Source organism: Eleginops maclovinus, chromosome 8 (assembly GCF_036324505.1).
Source record: "Eleginops maclovinus isolate JMC-PN-2008 ecotype Puerto Natales chromosome 8, JC_Emac_rtc_rv5, whole genome shotgun sequence".
NCBI lineage: Eukaryota > Metazoa > Chordata > Actinopteri > Perciformes > Eleginopidae > Eleginops > Eleginops maclovinus.
Window position 1 is genome coordinate 16499172 of NC_086356.1, and position 21641 is coordinate 16520812.

Sequence of the window (21641 nt, forward strand, 5' to 3'; positions counted from 1 at the left end):
GGAGTCTTTTCATCCTTTGAGTGCCTGTCAGTCAAATTCAACCTGCCCAACAGTCATCTCTTCCGTTTTTTACAAGTCAGGCACTTCGTCCAAAAGTAATCAATCCCCAGCTGATTTGTCCAGCTTTCCCGAAGCTGGACAAATTTTGGTCTGACATATTTGGAACCATTGAACAGGCCTTTAACACAAAGATAGACCCTAATCCTATAACTGCATTGTTCGGCCTCCCCGCATCTGAGAATATGCCCACCACTATATGCCTTGTCATTGCGTTCACCACTCTACTAGCTAGACGCTGTATTCTCTTCAAATGGATATATGCTTCCCCACCAACACATAATCAGTGGATACGGGATGTCTTACAATGCCTTCAGATGGAGAAGTTAAGATTCTCATTAAAAGGATCTCTGAAATCCTTCCGTACTACCTGGGATCCACTATTAGGCCTTATCAAAGAACTCCCTTTCACTCCCAACGCTGAGTCGCAGGTAGCTCTCTGAAAGGGAAAGAATAAAATAAAAGTGACATTCATACTAGTGCTCTTCCACCATGACCCTTTGTTTTTTGCCCCAGACTACTCCACTATATTTCCTTTTCCCTCTCACCAAAACCTTTTTTTTTTTTTTTCTCACCAGGACGACAATGTCTACTATTATTTTCTTCTGTTATACCGGATTCTTACAGACTGATTTTGCCTAACTTGACTTTATTCTTTTTATTTATTTATTTTTAATTTCTATTTTAATTTGTATTCTTTAGACTTATGATTTCATCTGACTTATTCGGTTATTTTATTATCTGTGGCCTAACCATACCTGGGGGTGGGGGGTTGGGGGGTTAAAAATTAAAAAAAGCATAACACCTTTTTATTTTATTTTTAAGGAGGTCCTTTGAAATGATGCACTCCTTTTTTAAATTATTTGTATTCCCCATTGTCTTAATTTCTAATTAGTATACACCTGTACTGTTTTGTATTGACTACTACTGTTCTTACTGCTTGTCATTGTCTGGATTATGACTTGTTTGCAATAAAAAGATTAGTTAAAAAAAAGAAGAAAAAAAAGAGTACAGCTTATTAACTAACTATAGAAGCCTATTACTGCAAGAAAAGAAAGCAAGAAATACAAATATTAAAGAATGGTAAAAGAAAGATAATGGTTATAAAGCATCTGTTAATTTATCAGTCAATAAACGACAGGAATTGATAAACCATTATACAAACAATTACTCATTTGTCAATGTCTACCCAATTTCTTAGGTACTAAATTAATTCATGTTTAAATGCACAAACGAAAGAAGGATTAAAAAAAGTTAGACATTAATAGAACAATGTCTATATGTTTATAAATAGATTGGGTTAAAAATGGGTGTAAAAGAACATAAATCTCCATGACTATCTGTCATTCTTAGGTTTTTCAGCATTAAATTACAAGTTATTTTTTTAATTTACATGACACACTAACTTCAACGGTATATTGTATTAAAAAATAAATAAAATGCAAATCATCAATTCTTTGACTAGCTAAAGATGTCAACATTTTAGTTTCCTTTTGCATAATTTTGACTTTGACCACATGGGTTTTATATTTTTAGCATGCATCAACTGTTTACTTATTTTCCCAGGTGGATATTGGCTTCCATAATTAACATACAAGACGTATTACGGGTGGACTCATTGATATACAATTCCTGCCTTGGCTCCATGTTGTCTTTATAATGTTGTTGAGCATGCTAATCTGTGAAGAACCTTGAACTAGGAAATATGCAAAAAGATTTATACAACAATACTTCTCGTTTGGCTTTAATAAAAAGATATGCAAGTGCCCAGATAGACTTTAACAGCCTGTGACAAGGAGTCCAGTGAAAGATGAACATAGAGAAGAAAGAAGTTGAAGATATGACGCCAAAAACCCACTCTCAGCCTCAGTTATGACTTGATTAATCTCATCTGTCCATGTTGATACAGAAAAAGGCCCTTTATCAGGGACTATGTTAGAGTTTTCGCCTGTTGAGCCACTGTTTTCCGACGTTCGGGGCTTTCCTGCAATAACGCAGAAATCTTTCCCAACTGGATTAGGTGGAATGAACAGCCCTGGCCAGGCATCGGTTTTGATTTTAACAGCAGCAAGCACAAACACTATAAATTTACACTCACAAGAGAGAGTTTTTTAATGGCCACTCGACTTTGCAAAGGCAATAACTCTCTCCGTCTTTCTCTCTCTCTGAAAATGCCTCCCACTGTTTGCTGAGGTAGCCAAGGCAGCTGGCAGTGCTCAGTGCTCGGCCTGACATGTTGCTTTGAAATACCAATCACTGAGTTTATACAACAGGGAGGGCTTGTAAATGTGTCGAGTGGGGAAATATACAATGCCATACTTTCTTACAAGAAGTAGAGTTATGGTCTCAGCAGTGTGTATACCTTACAGGTGATATAAAATATGCCGAGTCTTATCCTGAAACCCATTTATCATGAATGACAGCGGAGGAAAGTGCTTTTAGTTTTGTTATTCTCGTGACAATCTGCGGTAACCTCTCACCGACACTACACACATTTTTACACAAATGCACATGGATACATGAGACACGGAAAGCTGAGGCTGGATGTGGCCACGCTGTTAGTAATTTACAGCACCATTTGGCAGGGAAGGAGGTGAAAACTTTTTACCCACAAAATAACACCTTAGTTTAAGTGTTTTTACCACATGTGGCAGGCTTCTCATTTCTAAGAAGCAACCTTTGATTTTTTTTTTCAGCTAATATGGAGCTAAGAGTTTTTTCAGCTGTACCTAGCTATAAGGCTAGGGTTATTGCATCTCAGGCTGACAGTTTTAAAATGAGAACCCCATTAAAGACACTTAAAAATGCACTTAATGCTACCTGATAAATTGGGCTAACACTAGATGCTAATGTTCCTTTAAACTCTGATTTAGCATCACGGCTTCCACAAGGTGGATTTATCAGTCCAGTTTGTAATGTAACCTAACTTCAAAAAATAGTGTCATGTAAAGCTAGTGATGCTAAATGGCCAAACGGGATTGAAGATAGCCGTATGTTAATGTTCGTATGTCTATTGATGCAGTAAATTAATAGAAATAACAGGAAAAACTCACATTAATTTGATTCAGAAGTGTTAGCACCTACATGCTAGTCTTGTAGTGACATATTTTAAATGGTCGAATTCAGCTTTCTGTTACATATTTGGAATGAAACCAGTAAAAAAGTGTATTGCTGATTAAACTCTTTTACCCAGCTAGTGTATCTGCGTCCTCGGCTAACTCTACTATAACTATGAAAGAGGCTGCTGCAGGCTCAGTTTTAATGTCACACTGAAGATACTGGTATTATGAGAAATAAGAAAACGTAGGTGTTTATTGGTACCATGTCATGCTAGATTTTCAGTAAGGAGGCTAACTAAAGCTCATAAGTCAGAATACAATTTGGAGCAATTTCCAGAACAGAAGTGCTTACCATCCAAATGACAAAAAACATATTCCCTTGAAATAAATATAAATGTTTTTTAAATCAAATCCCAGCATCATTTTTTCTCTGGTGTTCCTCATTATTGTAGTGTAATTTTAATAAATGTTGGGGTGGTTGAACATGTTTAAGTCTTGCACCAAATCTGTATAGCAAAGTTATTAACCCAAAAACCTACAATACAAAATTGAGCATGGGAATGGATATCATATACTTCCATAATAACGATCTAACCTCTAAACACTTGACACTCCTTAACATACATTTAAATAGGCGCCCCACCAAAAGGCAATATTTATTACAGATTTATGACTAGAAAAATGTCAATCTTCCCAGCGTTCAGATGACACATAGTACTTCTATATTGCATAAATGGTTGACCTTTTATCTCTCCCTAAAGATCCCCTTTCCTTCCTTAAAGAAAGCTTAAATAGGTCTATTGCAGTGAGTGGTGTCATGGGGAGAGCTTTAAAGAAAGAGCTAAATTGATGTTATAGTGATAATATTAGATTTATTTATGTTATTTACTCGCTGAAAAACACATTAAAGTGTGATCTTTTTCCCAGATGTTTCTCTGCACAGCAGTTATCAATGCCTCTGAGTCAACATCCTATACGGATATGAGTTACAGAGAGCAAGTGGGAGTAAAATAGCAGGAGGTGACCAGTGGAAAAACAGTAATCTTTGCTTTAAGGATATAAGACGTAAATCTGTATTTATGATTCTGTGGAAAATCATGTCATTATCTCACTGCCTAAAGTTCGTTGTTCGTTTGGAGCTGGAGGGGAAACTGTCCTACTTCAGCAGAAATCTGAGGTCAGCACAGGAAATATTTCACGGCGTGTCAGACCACTCGGCACACGGTGAATAATGTTCAACATGACACCGTAATGCTTGTTCAGGTGAAAAACGGTTCCCTCTGCAACTTTCTGGGGCAGCGGTAATAATATTCCGTTGGAGGGCGGGAGTTGGAGGGCGGCGTGTGTGAAATATGGCGCTACTTCACATTCATGTATTCATCCTGGAGCGATAAATTAGACCCCAGACATTTCAATCTAACTTCCTAAATAGAGCACTTTGTCATCACAAACTAAAGGAGAGGCATGTTGGGTGATCAACAGAATAATTCATGACTTTCTGAGCATTAGACACAAGGTGATCTTCAGAAATAGCCGTAAAACATACAGTAAATAATCACCGTGTGCAACAATAAGAGAAAATACTGCTTTAATTTGAAATAATTCCTCATCTCCTCCAACTCTTTTAAACAATGCAGCTGAGCAGAAACTGCATCCTTTATCTTGATCTCTGCAGCCGAATATCATGCATTATATAAATTAGGCTGGTGCAGCCGGGTGACGATCGTTTGTTTGAAGTGACATGGCTGATGGGCGTTGATTTACGTTCACAATAATGGCCTTTTAATTGAGCTCTTCCGTCCTTTGTAACATCAAAGCCTGACAAGCGGTTTGACAACGGCCCTTTTTCCTTCCCCTTGTCTGACTGACAAGCACAAAATGGCTGCCCTCATCCCTGTCAGCTTCCTTCAACTGTCATGACTGCACAGGAGATTGGAACGGGACACCTTTGGCCTGAGGTACATATCCTATTTCTGACAGAATTAGAAATAGAAGTGGTTATCCCCTCAGAAAACCTACAGTTACTTCAGGGCAGTTGGATTTCATTCAGCGCAAAATGTGTTGCACTTGGTTTGATTTATCTGCACAGAAAGAAATACAAATAAAGAAAGCAATCTCATTTACCACCTTCCAGTGTTGCCATAGTCTGTTAAACCACGAGTCAAGTGTTTTGACAGACTTTGTCTGCTCTGCTGGCATGTCTTGAGGGAGAGCGAGGAGGCGTGTGGTGTGTGCTGAGCGATGACAGATGTGGGACGAACGTTGAAATGCATCTTCTCCTTGTGTAATGGTGTGTTTTTGGGTAGAAGTGGTTGCTGCTGACCGGTGATTATGCAGCTGTTTGGTGTTTTTCACATTTGGGTTTCTAAATGGTGCGTGGATTCATTCCTGACATTTACGAATGAGGGTTGTGCTCAGGGTTGAGTAAATAAAGCCATCAAAGTGGAAGAGAGTCGCCTTCACTGCCTCCCCTCTGTTGCTCTGTTTAAACAACCCACAGGGCTTTCTATCAATGTAGCGTATTGAACAGGGTGAATCAATGCATGACATAGTTCCTGCTCCATTGCTCTGATACAGCTAACTGCTTCTTCTTCGATCTTATAGACAGGTCCAGGATTAATGGGGATCCATTTTGAGAGCAATCGACTTCTTTGTCGCCCTTTTTTCTCATTATCAACACTTGTACCAAATACAAAACGGCTCTCAAAGGACACATTTAACACTTAACAGACTGTTTCTTTATCAGTGCTGTGAAAAAGGTAAGGTTGTGTTTATGATATACCATGTTGGTGCTTTTGCAGTATGAAAGCATGCAGTATATTTTCAGCTAAAAATGTGCAGTTTTAATATAATTTTCTCACATTCTCCATTGTTTTCTCTTATGAAAATGCTTTGATACACTTTGCCACATCCTAAATGCGGTGAAGTTCCCTCAAATAGTGTATTAAAACGACATTTCTGGTTTTAGGTTTTTGTTTTCCTCTTAACGGGTTTACTTTAACCAAAGACTCCGTAAACGTATCCCTTTTACATTTGTATTGTATGCAAAACTGAAGCTTAACAGCACTGCATTGGATCAATAACCATTTTCCAACAAACAAAAAGGTAATTTCCTCAAATTAAGGTCAGTCCTAGGGGTATCTTAATGAGCATATAGGCTAGGGAAACAATTCATATTATAGAAACCATATTAGGTTCAAGGTTCAAGGTTTTTATTTGTCATATGCACAGCAGATACAGCGTATATGTTGGCAATGAAAATCTTATGTCGTGTGCTCCTCCAACAACTCAACATACATGGTGCAAAAGATAAATAAAATAGTGAAAAAGAGAGAAGAATATTTACAATATCAACAATACAGATTTGAGGATGTGAAATATATACATATGTGGAATACATTGAGAGTATTTAAATACTTTACACTGTTGAATGAGGAGGTATGGACAGATGCATATATTATGTATAACAGATGTATATGGCAGATATGTATAATATATAGATATGTGTACTATAAACAGATATGTATAATATATAGATATGTGTACTATAAACAGATATGTATGGCAGATGTGTATAATATATATATATATATATATGTATGTGTGTACTATAAACAGATGTGAGTAGACATTCACACAGCTCAGGAGTTCAGTAGTCTTATAGCCTGTGGTATAAAACTGTCTCTGAGTCTGGTGGTCTTGGTCCGGATGCTGCGGTACCGTCTGCCAGACGGCAGCAGACAGAACAGATTGTTGCTGGGGTGATGGGGGTCCTTTAATATCCTACCGGCCTTCTTCCTACACCGCTGGGTGTAGAGGTCCTCCATGGATGGCAACTCCGTCCTGGTGATGTGCTGAGCAGTTTTCACCACCCTCTGTAGAGTCTTACGGTTGAGGGCGGTGCAACTGCCATACCAGGCGGTGATGCAGCCAGTCAGGATACTCTCGATGGTGCACCTGTAGAAGTTGCAGAGTATCCTGGAGTCCATGTTGAACTTCCGCAGCCTGCGGAGGAAGAAGAGCCGCTGTCGAGCCGTCTTGGATATGACCCTGGTGTGATGTGTCCATGTCAGGTCCTCACTGATGTTAACCCCGAGGAACCTGAAGCTGCTGACTCTCTCCACAGGAGTCCCGTCGATGGTGATGGGTGTGTGTGCTTCTCTCTGCCTCTTCCTGTAGTCCACAATCAGCTCCTTTGTTTTGCTGACGTTGAGATGGAGGTTGTTGTCCTGGCACCAAGATGTCAGGGCTCTATTACTTTGTTTGGTAACATTGACCTTTAGCCTCGAAACCTATTCTTAATCCCTACATTTACTTTTTATTACAGGCTTCTTTAAGTTTATAAATAAATAGATTTGATGGGCTTATGATCTAAAAAACGATGTATTGTTTAGTTTATTCTAACCCTTTCATAAACCCCCTTTGGTTCTCCTTTAACAGGTGAGTAAGATGGACATCAGATTTAGATAAATCCATGGCATAAGCCCTGACAAATGTGATAAGCCTGGCCTCCGCTTTGCATCTGTCGAAGTGTTTCAAACAGAGGAGAAATCAATGGTAAATGATTGCCGAGCTACTGTGTGGAGTGAAGGCCACAGGGAGCAATGGAAAGGTTTGTTTAGCGCCTCCAGGGCTGTGCAGTCACAATCAATTTCCCTGCAGCAGTCAAGCAAAGGTCCACTACATCTCTCACACACCCTGAAAACAAGTGAAAATAGTGAGTAGTGATGTGTGTAAAAAACAGTTTTTGGAATTTAATCAAAATGCCTTTCAAGCTTTTCATCGTAGCACGACACGTATGCAGTTTACATGATACACTGCACTTTAACTTCCAAAATAACACCGTGAAATGTTCACCACAACAGGCTTCTCCTTTCTCTGTATCAACAATTGTTTAGTTTTTCTGCTGAAGTGTCGCTTTCACTTAATGGGTACATACATTAGCTATACATCAGCATCCAGTTTGGATTCACAGAGATGCTAACGTTGCTCTAAACTCTGGTGAGTATTTTACCCCCAAGCAGTGTACAGTATGTAAGCCTAGGACATTAGTTGTTATCACCTCCGCCTTTGGGGAGATCATGTGTTCGGTCCTGTGTGGATCTGTCTCTGTCCTCAGCTAATCTCACTCATTTAAAAGAAGTTTGCTCAAGAAACTCTTGGTTGTTGTAATTCCAATAAAAAATGTAAAAAACGATTTTAATGCCCGTTTTATACCTTTATTGAATACTGACTCTTTATTCCGCTTAACCACCCAGTAGGGGCTGCTCAAATAGGAAAAGGGCATAACTAGATCAAAATCAAGCCTTACCTAGTCTGTTGCAGGCCACATTTCACATTTTATTGTGGCTCAAAATGGGACATCAATAGAATTTTGAATGCTCATTTAGAACCAGAGCATCCATAGATTAATTTTACTACCTATGTTTTATAATACACTTAAGTTATGACACAATAAAAGATGACTAAATGTCTTGTTTTGTTGTCTTTGCCACCATCTTGACCTTAAGGGAACCTAGAGGGACAAATGAGTGAGCGTCAACACTTCTTTGTTTGTTAGAAGAGAGGGAGACACACCTGAAGATCTGCATTATACTGTGCACTTTAAAATGTTCTAGTGTGATATAATGTAGCTGTATGTAGTGCTCGTTATGGTACTTGGCCTTTGTTGTAATGCTAGAGACTGCTAATAATCTTGTTAGCCGGATATGCTAACTTTTGAAGCTTATGTACACAAACGCAATCCCTATTATTCATTGTAATTTTGATTCTTTATAGGCTAAAAAGAGGACTCAGCCCTTTAAATGAAGAGTGTTGCTGTGAATAATAACATCTATTTGTATAAAAATGGGCATCAAAATCTTGGAAATGTCTAAAATACAAGAACCCTGTCTTTTTTTACCCGGTAGCCAGCAGGCAGCTCTGAGTTTTTGGAATAAGATCTTGTACAAAAAGCCAAAATCTAGTGGGGTGTGAAAAACTCTCTTTGATGTCAGATGAAATTTCAGTGAAAAGCACAGTACAATCTGATTGCAGGCTGGCGTCCTCTGGCAGTCTGATCTCCCCCGATCGTTCCTCCCACAGGACATGCAAAATGCATCTGTGCTACTGTGAAAGTGTGTGTGTGTGTGTGTGTGTGTGTGTGTGTGTGTGTGTGTGTGTGTGTGTGTGTGTGTGTGTGTGTGTGTGTGTGTGTGTGTGTGTGTGTGTGTGTGTGTGTGTGTGTGTGTGTGTGCTGGATGGGTAAGGATTTGAATGTTTGAGGTAAAGTTGATTGAACGTGGAGAAACTGAATCACTGAACAAATTCTAGGCATCAGACTTTAGACTCAGCCTTTATATATTCTGTTATAAACTCTGTATATATAAGCAATTATATGAAGTGTTTTTACATTTCTGTGTGCAGGATCATTACTGACTGCTAGTATTTGTGAAGAATGTCTTAAAGGGTCTGCTTAATACTCAGTGAGGTGGAAATGATGACATGTCCGTAAAGCAACCTTACATTTTAGAATAGTGACCTACTATTGCTTCCAAAAACGTCAATTTGGACTCAAGTATGAACTGATTGAGTTTTGGTTGTTAAAGGTGAAGGTCACTGTGTCTTCATTGAACACGTTTTGGACCATACCTCAATAATTCAAACGCTAATTATGACAATTTTACGCAAATGTCTAATAGGATAAAAGTATACATTTATGAGATTTTGGAGAGAAATGAATTCAAACTGTAGCTTTACTTTTCAACATACAATCCAAGTCCATAATTAATCTTATTTATTATTCTGTGCCATTCTAAGTCTAACCTGTAACTCATAAACAATGTTACACATTCTTTTAATTTGTTGTACATGCATCATGAACTAGTGACCGGTTGTCTTTAAGCATTCAAGTAAATATTTATGCTGCATTTATAGAATTCTTTTTGTGAAACAAATAAACTGGACATGTAAGTAAGCAGCTGTAGACTTTAGCATAATTAAAGATGTTAAAATATGCTAGCTACAGCCGTCTGTACAGCCACAAAATGTTAGATTGTCAGCTAGAAAAGAGAAGTTGCTTTTGTTCACTTCAGTTTGAAATCAAACCGATCCTTATTCAAATATTGTGCGACTGCAACTTTTGCCAAACTGCCAGTTTTTGTTGTAAACTGCATATTCATCATGCTATAATGGAAAGTCATTGCAGAAAAAGTCAATAAACTTATAATAGAAAGGAGTGTTTTGGGAGCTGCTTCCAGTCTTATTGAACTGTAAAAGAACATACAGTGTATTTAGGACTCATACGCTGTTTAGGGCTCTATTAATGTCTAACTATCCATTTCTCCTGCTGTATTATATTCCACCTCAAAGACAAAAAAGAACACACTATCAATCACTGTTTGTGTTTTAGCACAAACACTATTAACGTCCTAGTAAAGGACTCCTTAAGAAGTTTTAGTCCATGCATCAAACTTAGGTCCATTGTTTTCCATGTGTTGCCGCATTAATTATGTTTTTTCAGACAAGGCAACAAGAGGAAACCCGTCTCAAATTAGGCAACAACAGGAAATAGTAATTACTCACAGACACTGTGCAAATGCTGTTAATGACCAACTTCAAGGCAAGTCATGAGAAGTTAAAGAGAAGCGCTCTATTGTTTATTGTGGCAATGTTCTCAGTGTTTGACTTTCTTTTCATTTTCTCTTCCACAACAGACATTACTTTGGATAATTTCCCTCAACCCAAAAGAGATCCACACCTGTTTATAAAATAAAGCAGAATGCAAATCCTGGAAAGAGCTGTGTAATGTGAGATCTAACAGCTGATTTGATGTTTGCCACACATTTAAACCTTGGTATAAAAGCATGTCATTACAAAATGCAACCTCAAGATGTGACTTTTAACACTCCAAACCATGTTTTGCTTAGTGAAAGGGCTACGAGAGAGAACAGAAATGTATATTTAACCTGCATACGACACTAAAAGACAATGAGGATTGTTAAAGTTGGGGAAAAACTATGTAAAATGACAGACCTACAGATTATTATCCCCTCACTACAGTTGGATTTGACCCTGCATTGCATCTTTCAGCTAATTTTTGTTTCTTTGTTGGGGCATCTTTAAGGTTTTTATCCATAAAAATATCTTATCTCATTAAGATCTGAAGTTTCTTGTAAGGAAAGAAAACATGCTTTGACTTTACACATCTGAAAGTGAAGCAGAGGTATTTTTTGATCACTACAATGTGTTTTATTAAGTTGTTTTGTGCCCTTGTAGATCTTAGCTTGTATACTAACTACTCCTGTACTGTGCCAGCACTAAATAAGGCGAAACAGCACTCCTGCTGTTTCTGTTTCGCCCCTAAAGCCACACACGTTCTGTCTCCTCTATAGCGGTGCAGACTGTGACCTTGTTTCCTGATGAGATGGTGCTCCCACTCTCTGCTTCTTATCACAAATTGGACATTGATGGATGGCTGAGAGTGGCTGTTTCTGCGGTTTAGGTCATGAGGTCAAGGCGACAGTTACTTTAACCTTTTTTCTAACAGTCTAACAGAGTACTGATTTCCAAACGTTAACGAGGCCTGTAAGGATTGCACAAGGGGGATTTTCCAAATAAACTGCATGTCGTTTAACATAAGTATTACCCTTTCCTTATATTTACATGTGAACCACTGCTTTTGAAGATTAAGCAATACCCTGCAGCAGATGAACAAATATCCGTTAGCTAATTCACATTATGCAGCCGTTTGCCCACAGGTTATGAGGGATTAGGAATGATTTTGCACTCAATTGAGGCGGCAAAGGATTCAGAGAATCAAAGCCCCTCAGACTGGGACTATTTTTGGGCTGGTGCTAATAGTTCTTGTCAGCCGTAATTTTTAAGTACTTTAACCAATTCATTGTATAATTAGGTTAACAAAATTAGCTCATTGCAAAGTCAGTCAGCAGGCGGTAATGCAATAAAGTTATTAACATTCCAGATTTATAGAACCATTAATATAGAGGCCATCTGTCTTTTTCACATTTTTCTTCCCTGGTATAAATGCCATTAATTAATAAAAGACAAGTGACATGTTCAGTATACTTTATTGATTTTTTTTTGTTGTTTAATACTCAGCAAAAGCCAGAAAACAAATGATCGATCACTCCACTTGCCTTATCAGAACCTTTTTAACTAAAAAGAAAATGCATGACTTAAATGTAATTACATATCTCAATAAGTCCATCATCTCCGTGACAGATGCCAGTCATGATGTAAATAATAAATCAAAATGACACAATGCACATTGCAAACAGGTGTGTGAACTTTAATATAAATAATTTAGGGAATATTAAACCATCCTGCATGCATGTATTTTCATTTTTCATGTGACTTAGGCTACTTGCGCATTGTTAAAGATTGCATCATTTACCGTATGCCAGACATGATTGCGATATCTGATTCAAATGTTCTGACTCTTAACTCCATTCGTTCCACCGTAGCTGTACATCTCAATATGTTCACATGTAGATAATTATGCTCTACATTTTGGAGCTAAAATTCCCATAATGTAGGCGCTTGGGGACCTAGTGAGAAATGTGTTGCCATGGATGTAGTTGGATAGCCAATGTGGGCTACACAGTACATTATTTTCAGCCTTTATTTGTGCAAATGCAGGCCTCATTAAAAGTATGCAAAATTAGCTAGTAGTACTTCCTGCTTGTAAACTACTCATTTATGTCGGACAACTATCATTCCATTACTTTAATAATGCAGAAAAGTTAAAAATGTGCTGATATGGAGCAAGTTCTGAAATCCAAGAAACATGTTTCACTATGATTTTAAAGTGGATCTATTTATCCTTGTTCTATCAAATTGGTGATAATAATATCTTTGTGAAGTGTATATTCCACTGAATCTAAAAATATGTGAATCGTGTCACTGTGTTCAGAACGGACTTAGTTATGACTCTGTAAAGAATGACACATTTGGATACAAATTGCTCTTTGCTTTGATACACAACCTCTAAACTGGTAAACCCCTTTTGGGGTTTGCCCTGTACTCATGCTCTTGTTGACTACCAAGTGAAGGATGACTCATGGGACTATATGACTTATTTCCACTGCTCTCTGACTTTGTTCTCTGCCCCATTACTCTCACATAAGTGCATTTTTAGTTTTAATATGGGGTTTATTCACCACTTCCTAGTACACTCTTAGATCTATGTTTCATGAGCTGGAAATTATACCATCTACATTTTCAGCAAAGTTTAGTTTTCCATGTAGGCTGACCTCTGAGTTTAGATAGCCATCTATCAAATATTTTTGAGATACTCTGGGATTGAACCTCATGATTTAGCGCTCATGGTTTGTACTGAAACCTTGTGTGGGATCAGATCTTTTCTCTTAGTCATGGTTGACAACATTTTGTGCCACATTTATCCACCAATTTGTATTCTTTCTGTGTGCATTTCCTGATCAACCACAACATCTAGGACAAAGTTACAGACACATTTCAAACCGTTTAAGCGTCCACTTTATAAATACACAAAAGATGGTTGATGATTATTTTGCCCACTCTGGTCTTTGGATGAAATTTAATTAAATGGGTAAACTTTTCAGGGACAATTGATGCTTGTATGAAGATAAACAAGCGTCGCCTTGCTCAACCTAGACTAATTAACTACTGAAAGCAGGATGACAGATGATTCATGATGGAAATAAATACCACAAATAAAATATAATAAGTCAATGTATCATATTATTTTCCCGATAAATAAAGAAGTTCAAGACACATTGGTATACTAGCCATCTTTCAGAAAATGTAATACTAAATGAACCCTTCATTATGTGTGGAAAACAAACCCCAGTTAATTAAGATTGACCTTTTACAAGTCTAAAAAATCCAAACTCTTACTAAGGCTAAAGTAAATACAATGGTGCAATGTAACCAAATACATTACTCAAATTTTGAGGTACTTGTACCTCAATAAATTTCACCTCTTCACTTTGACGTTATAGTTAGACTCCACTATGTGTTTTAATCTTCGAATTTATGACATTTATTCAACAGCCATATGGTATGATTTTGTAGAATTCTGAACATAATAGTATGTAACAATGTGAAAGGAGCAGTTTTGCATGAGTACTTTTTCTTTTGGTACTTAACATACATACAGATAGATAGATAGATAGATAGATAGATAGATAGATAGATAGATAGATAGATAGATAGATAGATAGATAGATAGATAGATAGATAGATAGATAGATAGATAGATAGATAGATAGATAGATAGATAGATAGATAGATAGATAGATAGATAGATAGATAGATAGATAGATAGATAGATAGATAGATAGATAGATAGATAGATAGATAGATAGATAGATAGATAGATAGATAGATAGTTTCTTTCTCCCAAGTAAAGAAATTGTTTTGTTACAACAGCATTGTTGACAGTCATTTTACAATAATTAAGAATGTCTTAAATAACATTAAGAGCAAATATATGCATATCGTGTATCTCATAGTACACACTATAAGATATACAGAATATATTAGAATGATCTCTAATCGATCAAACTACTTTAGGGACAGAAACACATAAACAAAGTGTACTAGATACATTAGAGACATGTCATGTACAAAGCAGCTTTTTACTAGTAAACTATATCCCGTGAGGTAGTGTAAGTAGGCTGCTATATACTGTATGTAAGTACAGTTTGTGCAAATTGTTCTTGATTATAGAAAGGGACTACTTTTATGGAAGTAACCTTTTGCATTTGCGACTTTCAGTTGTAACAGGGAGTGTTTATACTGTTGTATTTCTAGTTTTACTTAGTAATGCTCTAAGTACTTCCAAGAAAGTACCCTCCACCGTGCACTGTATCAGAGGGATTGACGGTGAGCACGCCGTCGCCCCGCCTCCTGTGATGCGGCCACCCAGCGGACACTTTGAAGTCCTGCGGGGTGAGATCAGTGCGCCGCTGAAATCCGGACCGAAAACACGCAGTGGGACGTTTGCTCTCAAACTCTTGGAATATAAAACCTTAACTCTGCTCTTTTACGCTTTTACAGAAGCGATACTGTACATTCTGCGTACTGCAATTCCCACAGCGGACTTCTTTTTTGTTTTTTTGCTTTGAATTTGGAGTAAAGTCATCTCGGAGGATGCTTCAAACGAACTGAGAGGTTTCTCCGTCCTTCGGGACATTTAAGGACGACCAGCTGTCATTTTTATAATGGGACGTGATTGAATGGATTAATAACGTGTAAACAAGTTAAAAGTAACGCACATCCACTTCGAGCAGCAGCGCCCTCTTACCAATGAAATATCTGCCTCCAGGATCAGTAAGTAAGCGTTTCGAGCTCCGTGAGACCAGCGATAGTCCGAAGTCTCTCGCTGGTGCTGTGGGCTCTCTGTTGGCCCCTCTGGATCCTCTCCGGCAGGCTAGACGGCTTCCCATCCGAGTCCTCAAGATGTTGAGTGCGCACACCGGACACTTGCTACACCCGGAATATTTACAGCCTCTGACCCCTGCACCCGTGAGCATTGAGGTATTTATTTGTCTCTAAAAACACATTTATCGTATGTGAAGGGCTTATGTTGCACTCCGTGTTGGACATGTTTTGCGCTTTCATTCGGAATCACTGTCATTATAAAATCTTCGTTTACATTGATGGGTAAAATAATTTAAAAGAAACAAACAAATGCTGCCCCTTGCCATATTTTCTGCCTGAGTGTGTTATCATACAAATTACAAAGGCGACGTGATTTTTTATGAGGATTAAGTAACTGCCACTTAGTTTTATCTTTTAATTAGAGCTGAAGCGAGAAGGCGATTAATTGAATAGTCCAAAACAAGAAACTTTTGGGTAATCAGGACATTGTTTCTCTGGTGTTAGATGCTTTAATGTGAAGATTTCTTCCTGTTTGTCAAATATGATGATTTTTGTTTATGGTTTATCCTGTTAATCTGACAAAAAAAACTACTTTCTTTATTGATTAATTGTTTAGCATATGAACCAAATTTCCAAAATCTGATAATGTTTTTAGTCATTTTACAAAGAATATCCTTTATTTGAGAAACTCTAATCAAGAGTAACTAATTAAGGCAATCAATAGTTGCAGCCCCACTTCAAATTATGTAAATATCATCAGTTTACCGGCCTACAAACAACACAGAGGAGTTACTGTTTCGTTTATGTAGTTGCTCTCTTTTTTTGCATGAAAACCTGATTGTATCTGGGCAGAATACAGTAAAAAAAAAAAAAATACATATATATATCCCATAGCTAATCAGAAAACTGTGTTTTTTTGTTTTAGCTGGATGCCAAGAAGAGCCCACTGGCCCTGCTGGCACAGACCTGCTCTCAGATTGGTAAACCAGACCCTCCGTCTTCATCCAAACTCGGCTCCTCCTGCAGCCAGGGGGACAAGGAGCCCAGCAGTCGGTCATCCAGCTCCAGCCATAAGCATGGGGAGCACCGCCCCTCTCTGGAGGACAAGTGTAGCTTCAAGCCTTATAACAAAGGCAGTGGAGACTCTCGCAGGGACGGAGTTACCAGCAGCAGCTCCAGCAGCAGCAGCGATAAGGCCGGGTTTAGGGTACCCAGCAATAATGTCACCACTAATGGAAATTCAACAAACGGCCAGCAGTCGTATCCACCCCACGCTGCTTCACCCAGCTCCAGAGCAAGCAGCGGCACCCCACCAGGACACACCCAGCAGCTCAACAAACTGAGCCAGTCTCCTGGTTCTCAGTCCCGGACTCCTAGTGGAGAAACTGCCCGTGAGCAGGGCAGTCCCACAAGCACGAGCAGCAGCAATAACCCTAAAAAGGACGCAGACAAGACCAACCTGGACAGTCCTCACGATGCAAACTCTAGCCATGTTCGAGCCAGCACGAACTGCAGCAACAGCAGCTCTGACGGAGGTTCCCACCATGAGGGGGGGAAAGCGGAGTCTGCCCACCCTAACCTTGGCCCTGGACGCATTACACCCATTTCTCCTTATAAGACAAGCCAACCGCTCTTCCCCCTGCCTTCCTCTAATATTGGCTACCATGGATCTGTAGTGGGGGCTTACGCTGGCTACCCGTCCCAGTTTGTTCATGGGTTAGATCCAACAAAGTCCAGCCTCGGCATGGGAAAGCACCCAGGCTCCAGCCCTCTCACAGGGGCCTCCCCTCCGTCTTTCATGCAGAGTGTATGCAGGGACCCCTACTGTCTAAGCTATCCAAGTGTTTCCCATCTTGGTGGAAGCAACTGCAACTCCTGCGTCCACGACCCTTCCTCCACTCTCAAATCAAACTTCCCCTTGGTGTACCCCTCCCACCCGCTGCACTCCCTCCACCAAAACTCCATGTCGTCCAGCGTGTCCTCCTCCCTCACACATCCCCTCTATACGTACGGCTTCATGCTCCCCAATGACCCCCAGCCCCACGCCTGTAACTGGGTCTCAGCCGGTGGGCCGTGCGACAAACGTTTCGCCACGTCCGACGAGCTCCTGGCTCACCTCCGCACACACACAGCCATGCCCTTGGGGATGGACAGTAAGCTGCTCTCGGTTTCCTCCTCTGGACCTGCTAACTGCCACCTCCACCTCCCCCACCAGAGCAGTCCCGGCTCCATGCCCAGCTCCCTCTCCCTCAGGGCGCCCCACAGCCTGGGATTAGCTCGCTATCATCCCTACAGTAAGGTGCATCTGCCCCCTGGACCCTCCCCCATCGCCCTGCACTCTCTGCCCACCACAGGCCCGTACTACCCTCATTACGCTCTCTACAGTCAAAGACTCGGATCTGCATCCGCTCTCGGCTACCAGTGATACTCCATCCACTCACATGTTTAAAGGAGTACTTTACTTTATGGGAAATATGTTTAATCGCTTTCTGGTGATCAAATTAGATGGGAAAACTGATACCACTATCAAATATTTCTTATAAATATGAAACTAAAGCCATGTTAGCTTAGCACAAAGACTAAAAGCATAGGGAAACAGCTAGCCTCCCTGTAAAAAAGTACCAACTACCAGTACCAAATACTGTTTTTTTAATTCATATCTACAAAAGTGTAAGTGTAAATTAATAATTCAAGTTTTGGCTCCTAGCACAAAATACTTACAATTGACAGAGCCAGGCTAGCTGTTTCCCCCCAGTTCAAGTAATTGTGCTAAGCTAAGCTAACCAGCTGCTGCGCATAGCTACATGTTTAACAGACACTATAAGGATGAGATTATTATTCTCATCCCACATTGCTGCCAGAAAGACAAAAAGAAAGATATTTTCCAAAAAGGTTTAACTGCTACTTTGAGCTATTACTTTATTGCGGCAAGTTGCTGCTTCCTCTGATTTAAGAGTGTAACCAAGTGGAACTCGGATGTGGGACTGCAAGTTCTGGATTTTGACTTGAGTGCATTTTCACACTTTCTTTATACGTTATATAAGAGATTTGGTGTTTCAGATCAGGCTCCTTTCTTTAACATCAAAGGACACATGTGGCCCTTGCATGTCTGCACATTGCTCGGATGCTTTTGCAACAGAAATGACTGCCCTTGGATGACTTTTGCCGCCCCATGGGCTCGGCAAATTGATGGTTCGATGCGGTGTAATAACTCTTGGATGTTCAGGGTTCCTGCTGCAAATGATGATGATTTAGTGCGGAAAAATGTAGTGTGGCAGGGACGGCAATAAGCTGCCGCCGTGGGCTGATGCAAGTCTGGCCGCAGCCGCTTTCTGCCTGCAACAGATGCATGTGAGCTTGACAAAGCATACACGGTTTATTCAGCCTCATGGTTTGTGATGATTTGTTTTGGTTCCTTATGTTTGGTTTATTCCTACTGAGAAGTTGTATTTATTTTATATCGAGAATCTGCCTTTCATGTTTGCCATATAAATCTATTCTTGTTTTACAATCCTCTCTGCAGACATGTTGGAAGCCCAGATGACAGATGTTTAATATGTCTTAAAAACTTCTTAAAAAATGAATGTTGAAATCTCATCTCTCTCTCTCTCTCTCTCTCTCTCTCTCTCTCTCTCTCTCTCTCTCTCTCTCTCTCTCTCTCTCTCTCTCTCTCTTTTTCTCTCTCGCTCTGAACTCCTCAGCTTTTTGCTTTCTTTTTTTTAATTTCCACAGCAAGTCAATACAAATGAGATGTAATATTTTTTATGTACAAATTGGAACACCCTGTGGTGGTGTCCTGTTAAAGGGGTGGTCATATTTTGATAAATAAATCACACTGAAGATGTATGTTCTGTTCTGTCCTCATTTTAATGCTTCTGGCCTAAAGATGGTCATTTTGACATTTTCTCATTGAAGCCAGTGTACATAGGAGGTTCTGGTTCCCCGTTGCAGTTGCACAAAATGGAAATACTCAAGTAGAGTACACTTACCTTAAATCTGTACAGTAATAGTTACATCGCCACATCTCCCTAGTTCTCTCTTTGTTCTTCACACATGTATACCGCTGACCTCAGGGTTAAAAAGAGGTGAAGAAGTGAAAGGAAGCTGTGAACTTTTGTCAGTATACACGTCAGCCTGGCTTTGGGTGGATTTGTACCAGTTGCTATTTTTACCGTCAAAGTAATCACATGATTGATGACTTTAGGTGTTCTTTACATCCGTGTTGACAGTGTAGCTTATAAGCAGAGCACAGCTCACATTCTTGTGTTCTTCAGTAAATGCAGTGTCACCTTAAAGCGACAACATCCTTATTTAATGCTCATCAGTCTTACGGTGTGTTTTACAAAAGTGATGAAAAGTCAAACCTATCAGGATGTAATGTATACATTCTGTAGGATCCTGATAAGCATCAGAGCCCAGATGAAGTCCAGATAGTCGCTCAAGTTACCCCATGATTGGCAGCGGTAATATGCCATTTCCTAGCAACATGACACTGTGACACCCTTGGCGAAGTATAGATGACCCACTCTGGTCACTCACGACTCTGACAAGGGACCCACAGGGGTCAAAACAGCCGGGCCCCGCTGTAACAAGAGAAAGCGCTCCTGTTTCAGAGATGCTGTGGTGGGGTGTCTGAGTTAAGCAGGAGGGCATGAGATCCTCCTGTAGGCCCACTCTCGAGGTCTCACGTTGCCATATATCTCCCAGAAAACAGACACACTTAGGAAGAATTTGTTGGCTGCTCATACAGCTATTTCAGAAAGTCCTTGAGTTGAACTCGGAGGATATTTATGAGAGAAATGGTTTTGTTTATTAGCGGGATTTTCAAAAATATGCATTTACTGTACTAAAGGTATAGTGGGGAGTATAGTGTTGGACTGGGATGCCACCTATTGGCGACCAACAAAACCATCTGAGTTCAATCAAGAGGAAACATTGTTATGGTTTCTATTATCTATTACGTCAACATGCTAATGAAGATGAGCCTGTTGGATAATTATTAGATATTGATGTTAATCGTTTTGTCCCTGATAAAAAACATGTTAAGAAAATAAAACAGGTATATTTGTTTTCACATTTTTCTATAGGAGGTCGGTAAATGTTTTTTCTTTTGGAAATAATCTAATTAATTCAAGTTCAGAGTGGGCCTTTATCAAACCACGGGTCACACTGATGCCTTTGGAAGAGTTAAGTATTTGGCTTTCTCTTCCGTGACTCAAGCATTGTTTAGACTCTGATTAGCAACTTTGTAATGCAGGTATGTGGCAACCGACAAGGCTTTTATTGCTGAATAGTTGATTGATCAAGTGATTCAATAAATAACTCTCTTATCTCTGGGACTTCAACTTGATTTCACGTCCTAGATAAAGTTAGAAAATGGGCATGAATTAAGATTTTAATTTATAATTATAATAGTCATAATCTTCAGCCCAACTTCTTCTGTGCTTCACTTCATTCCAGTGATTGTACGTCATGCTCCGACAATCATGCACAAATATCCAAAGACAGGAAAAAAATCCCCAAACTCATGTACCATCTAATTTCTCGTTCCCATCCGCTGACATGACGTCACCTGAACCGCAGCTGCTTGCATTGTGATAAAAGCCAGTGAGGCTGTGAGACACTGAGACACTGTTTCATCATTCACAGTTACTAAATCACAGTCCTGAGGCTCAAGGCATCTGTTGAAAGCTGAATCCTTATCAACCTTCCAGCATAATTTTAGGGGAACATCTGGAGTTTCTGAAGACTCTGGCACAGTACGGGCTGGAAATCTCACAAAGACCGCTAATTTCTAGAACGTGTTGACAGTTTCACTGTAGGCCAGGTGATCTATTGCAGCATTAAATGTGTTTTTGTATGAATTTTGTGTTAATGTAGGAAACCAGGAGAATATGTCTTTGATTGATTTTCATACAAAACTGACATATTTCAAAAATGACTGGAAACATGTTTCATTATTACCTAAAATAAGCATGTAAGTTAAACTAACATGACCCACATTAGTTACCGATGTTACAGTGTCAATCAAAGCAAATATGCTCTCCCACATAATTATTATTGTTTAAAACAAAGGGTCAAGGATTTTAGATCAAGCTAACAAGGCTACATTGAGCAGCAAAAAAAGGGTCTTCCATATCACTTGATGTCTATGTATAA

General features: G+C 39.3%; 1 protein-coding gene across 1 annotated transcript; it reads left to right on the forward strand.

Annotated features, from left to right (window-relative positions):
* The first annotated feature begins 15073 nt into the window (after positions 1-15073).
* LOC134868071 (zinc finger protein 703-like) lies at positions 15074-19328 on the forward strand. Its single transcript, XM_063888949.1, has 2 exons — positions 15074-15638; positions 16408-19328. Exons 1-2 carry the CDS (start codon positions 15408-15410, stop codon positions 17905-17907), a joined length of 1731 nt encoding a protein of 576 aa, XP_063745019.1. The 5' UTR covers positions 15074-15407; the 3' UTR covers positions 17908-19328.
* Positions 19329-21641: the final 2313 nt, after the last annotated feature.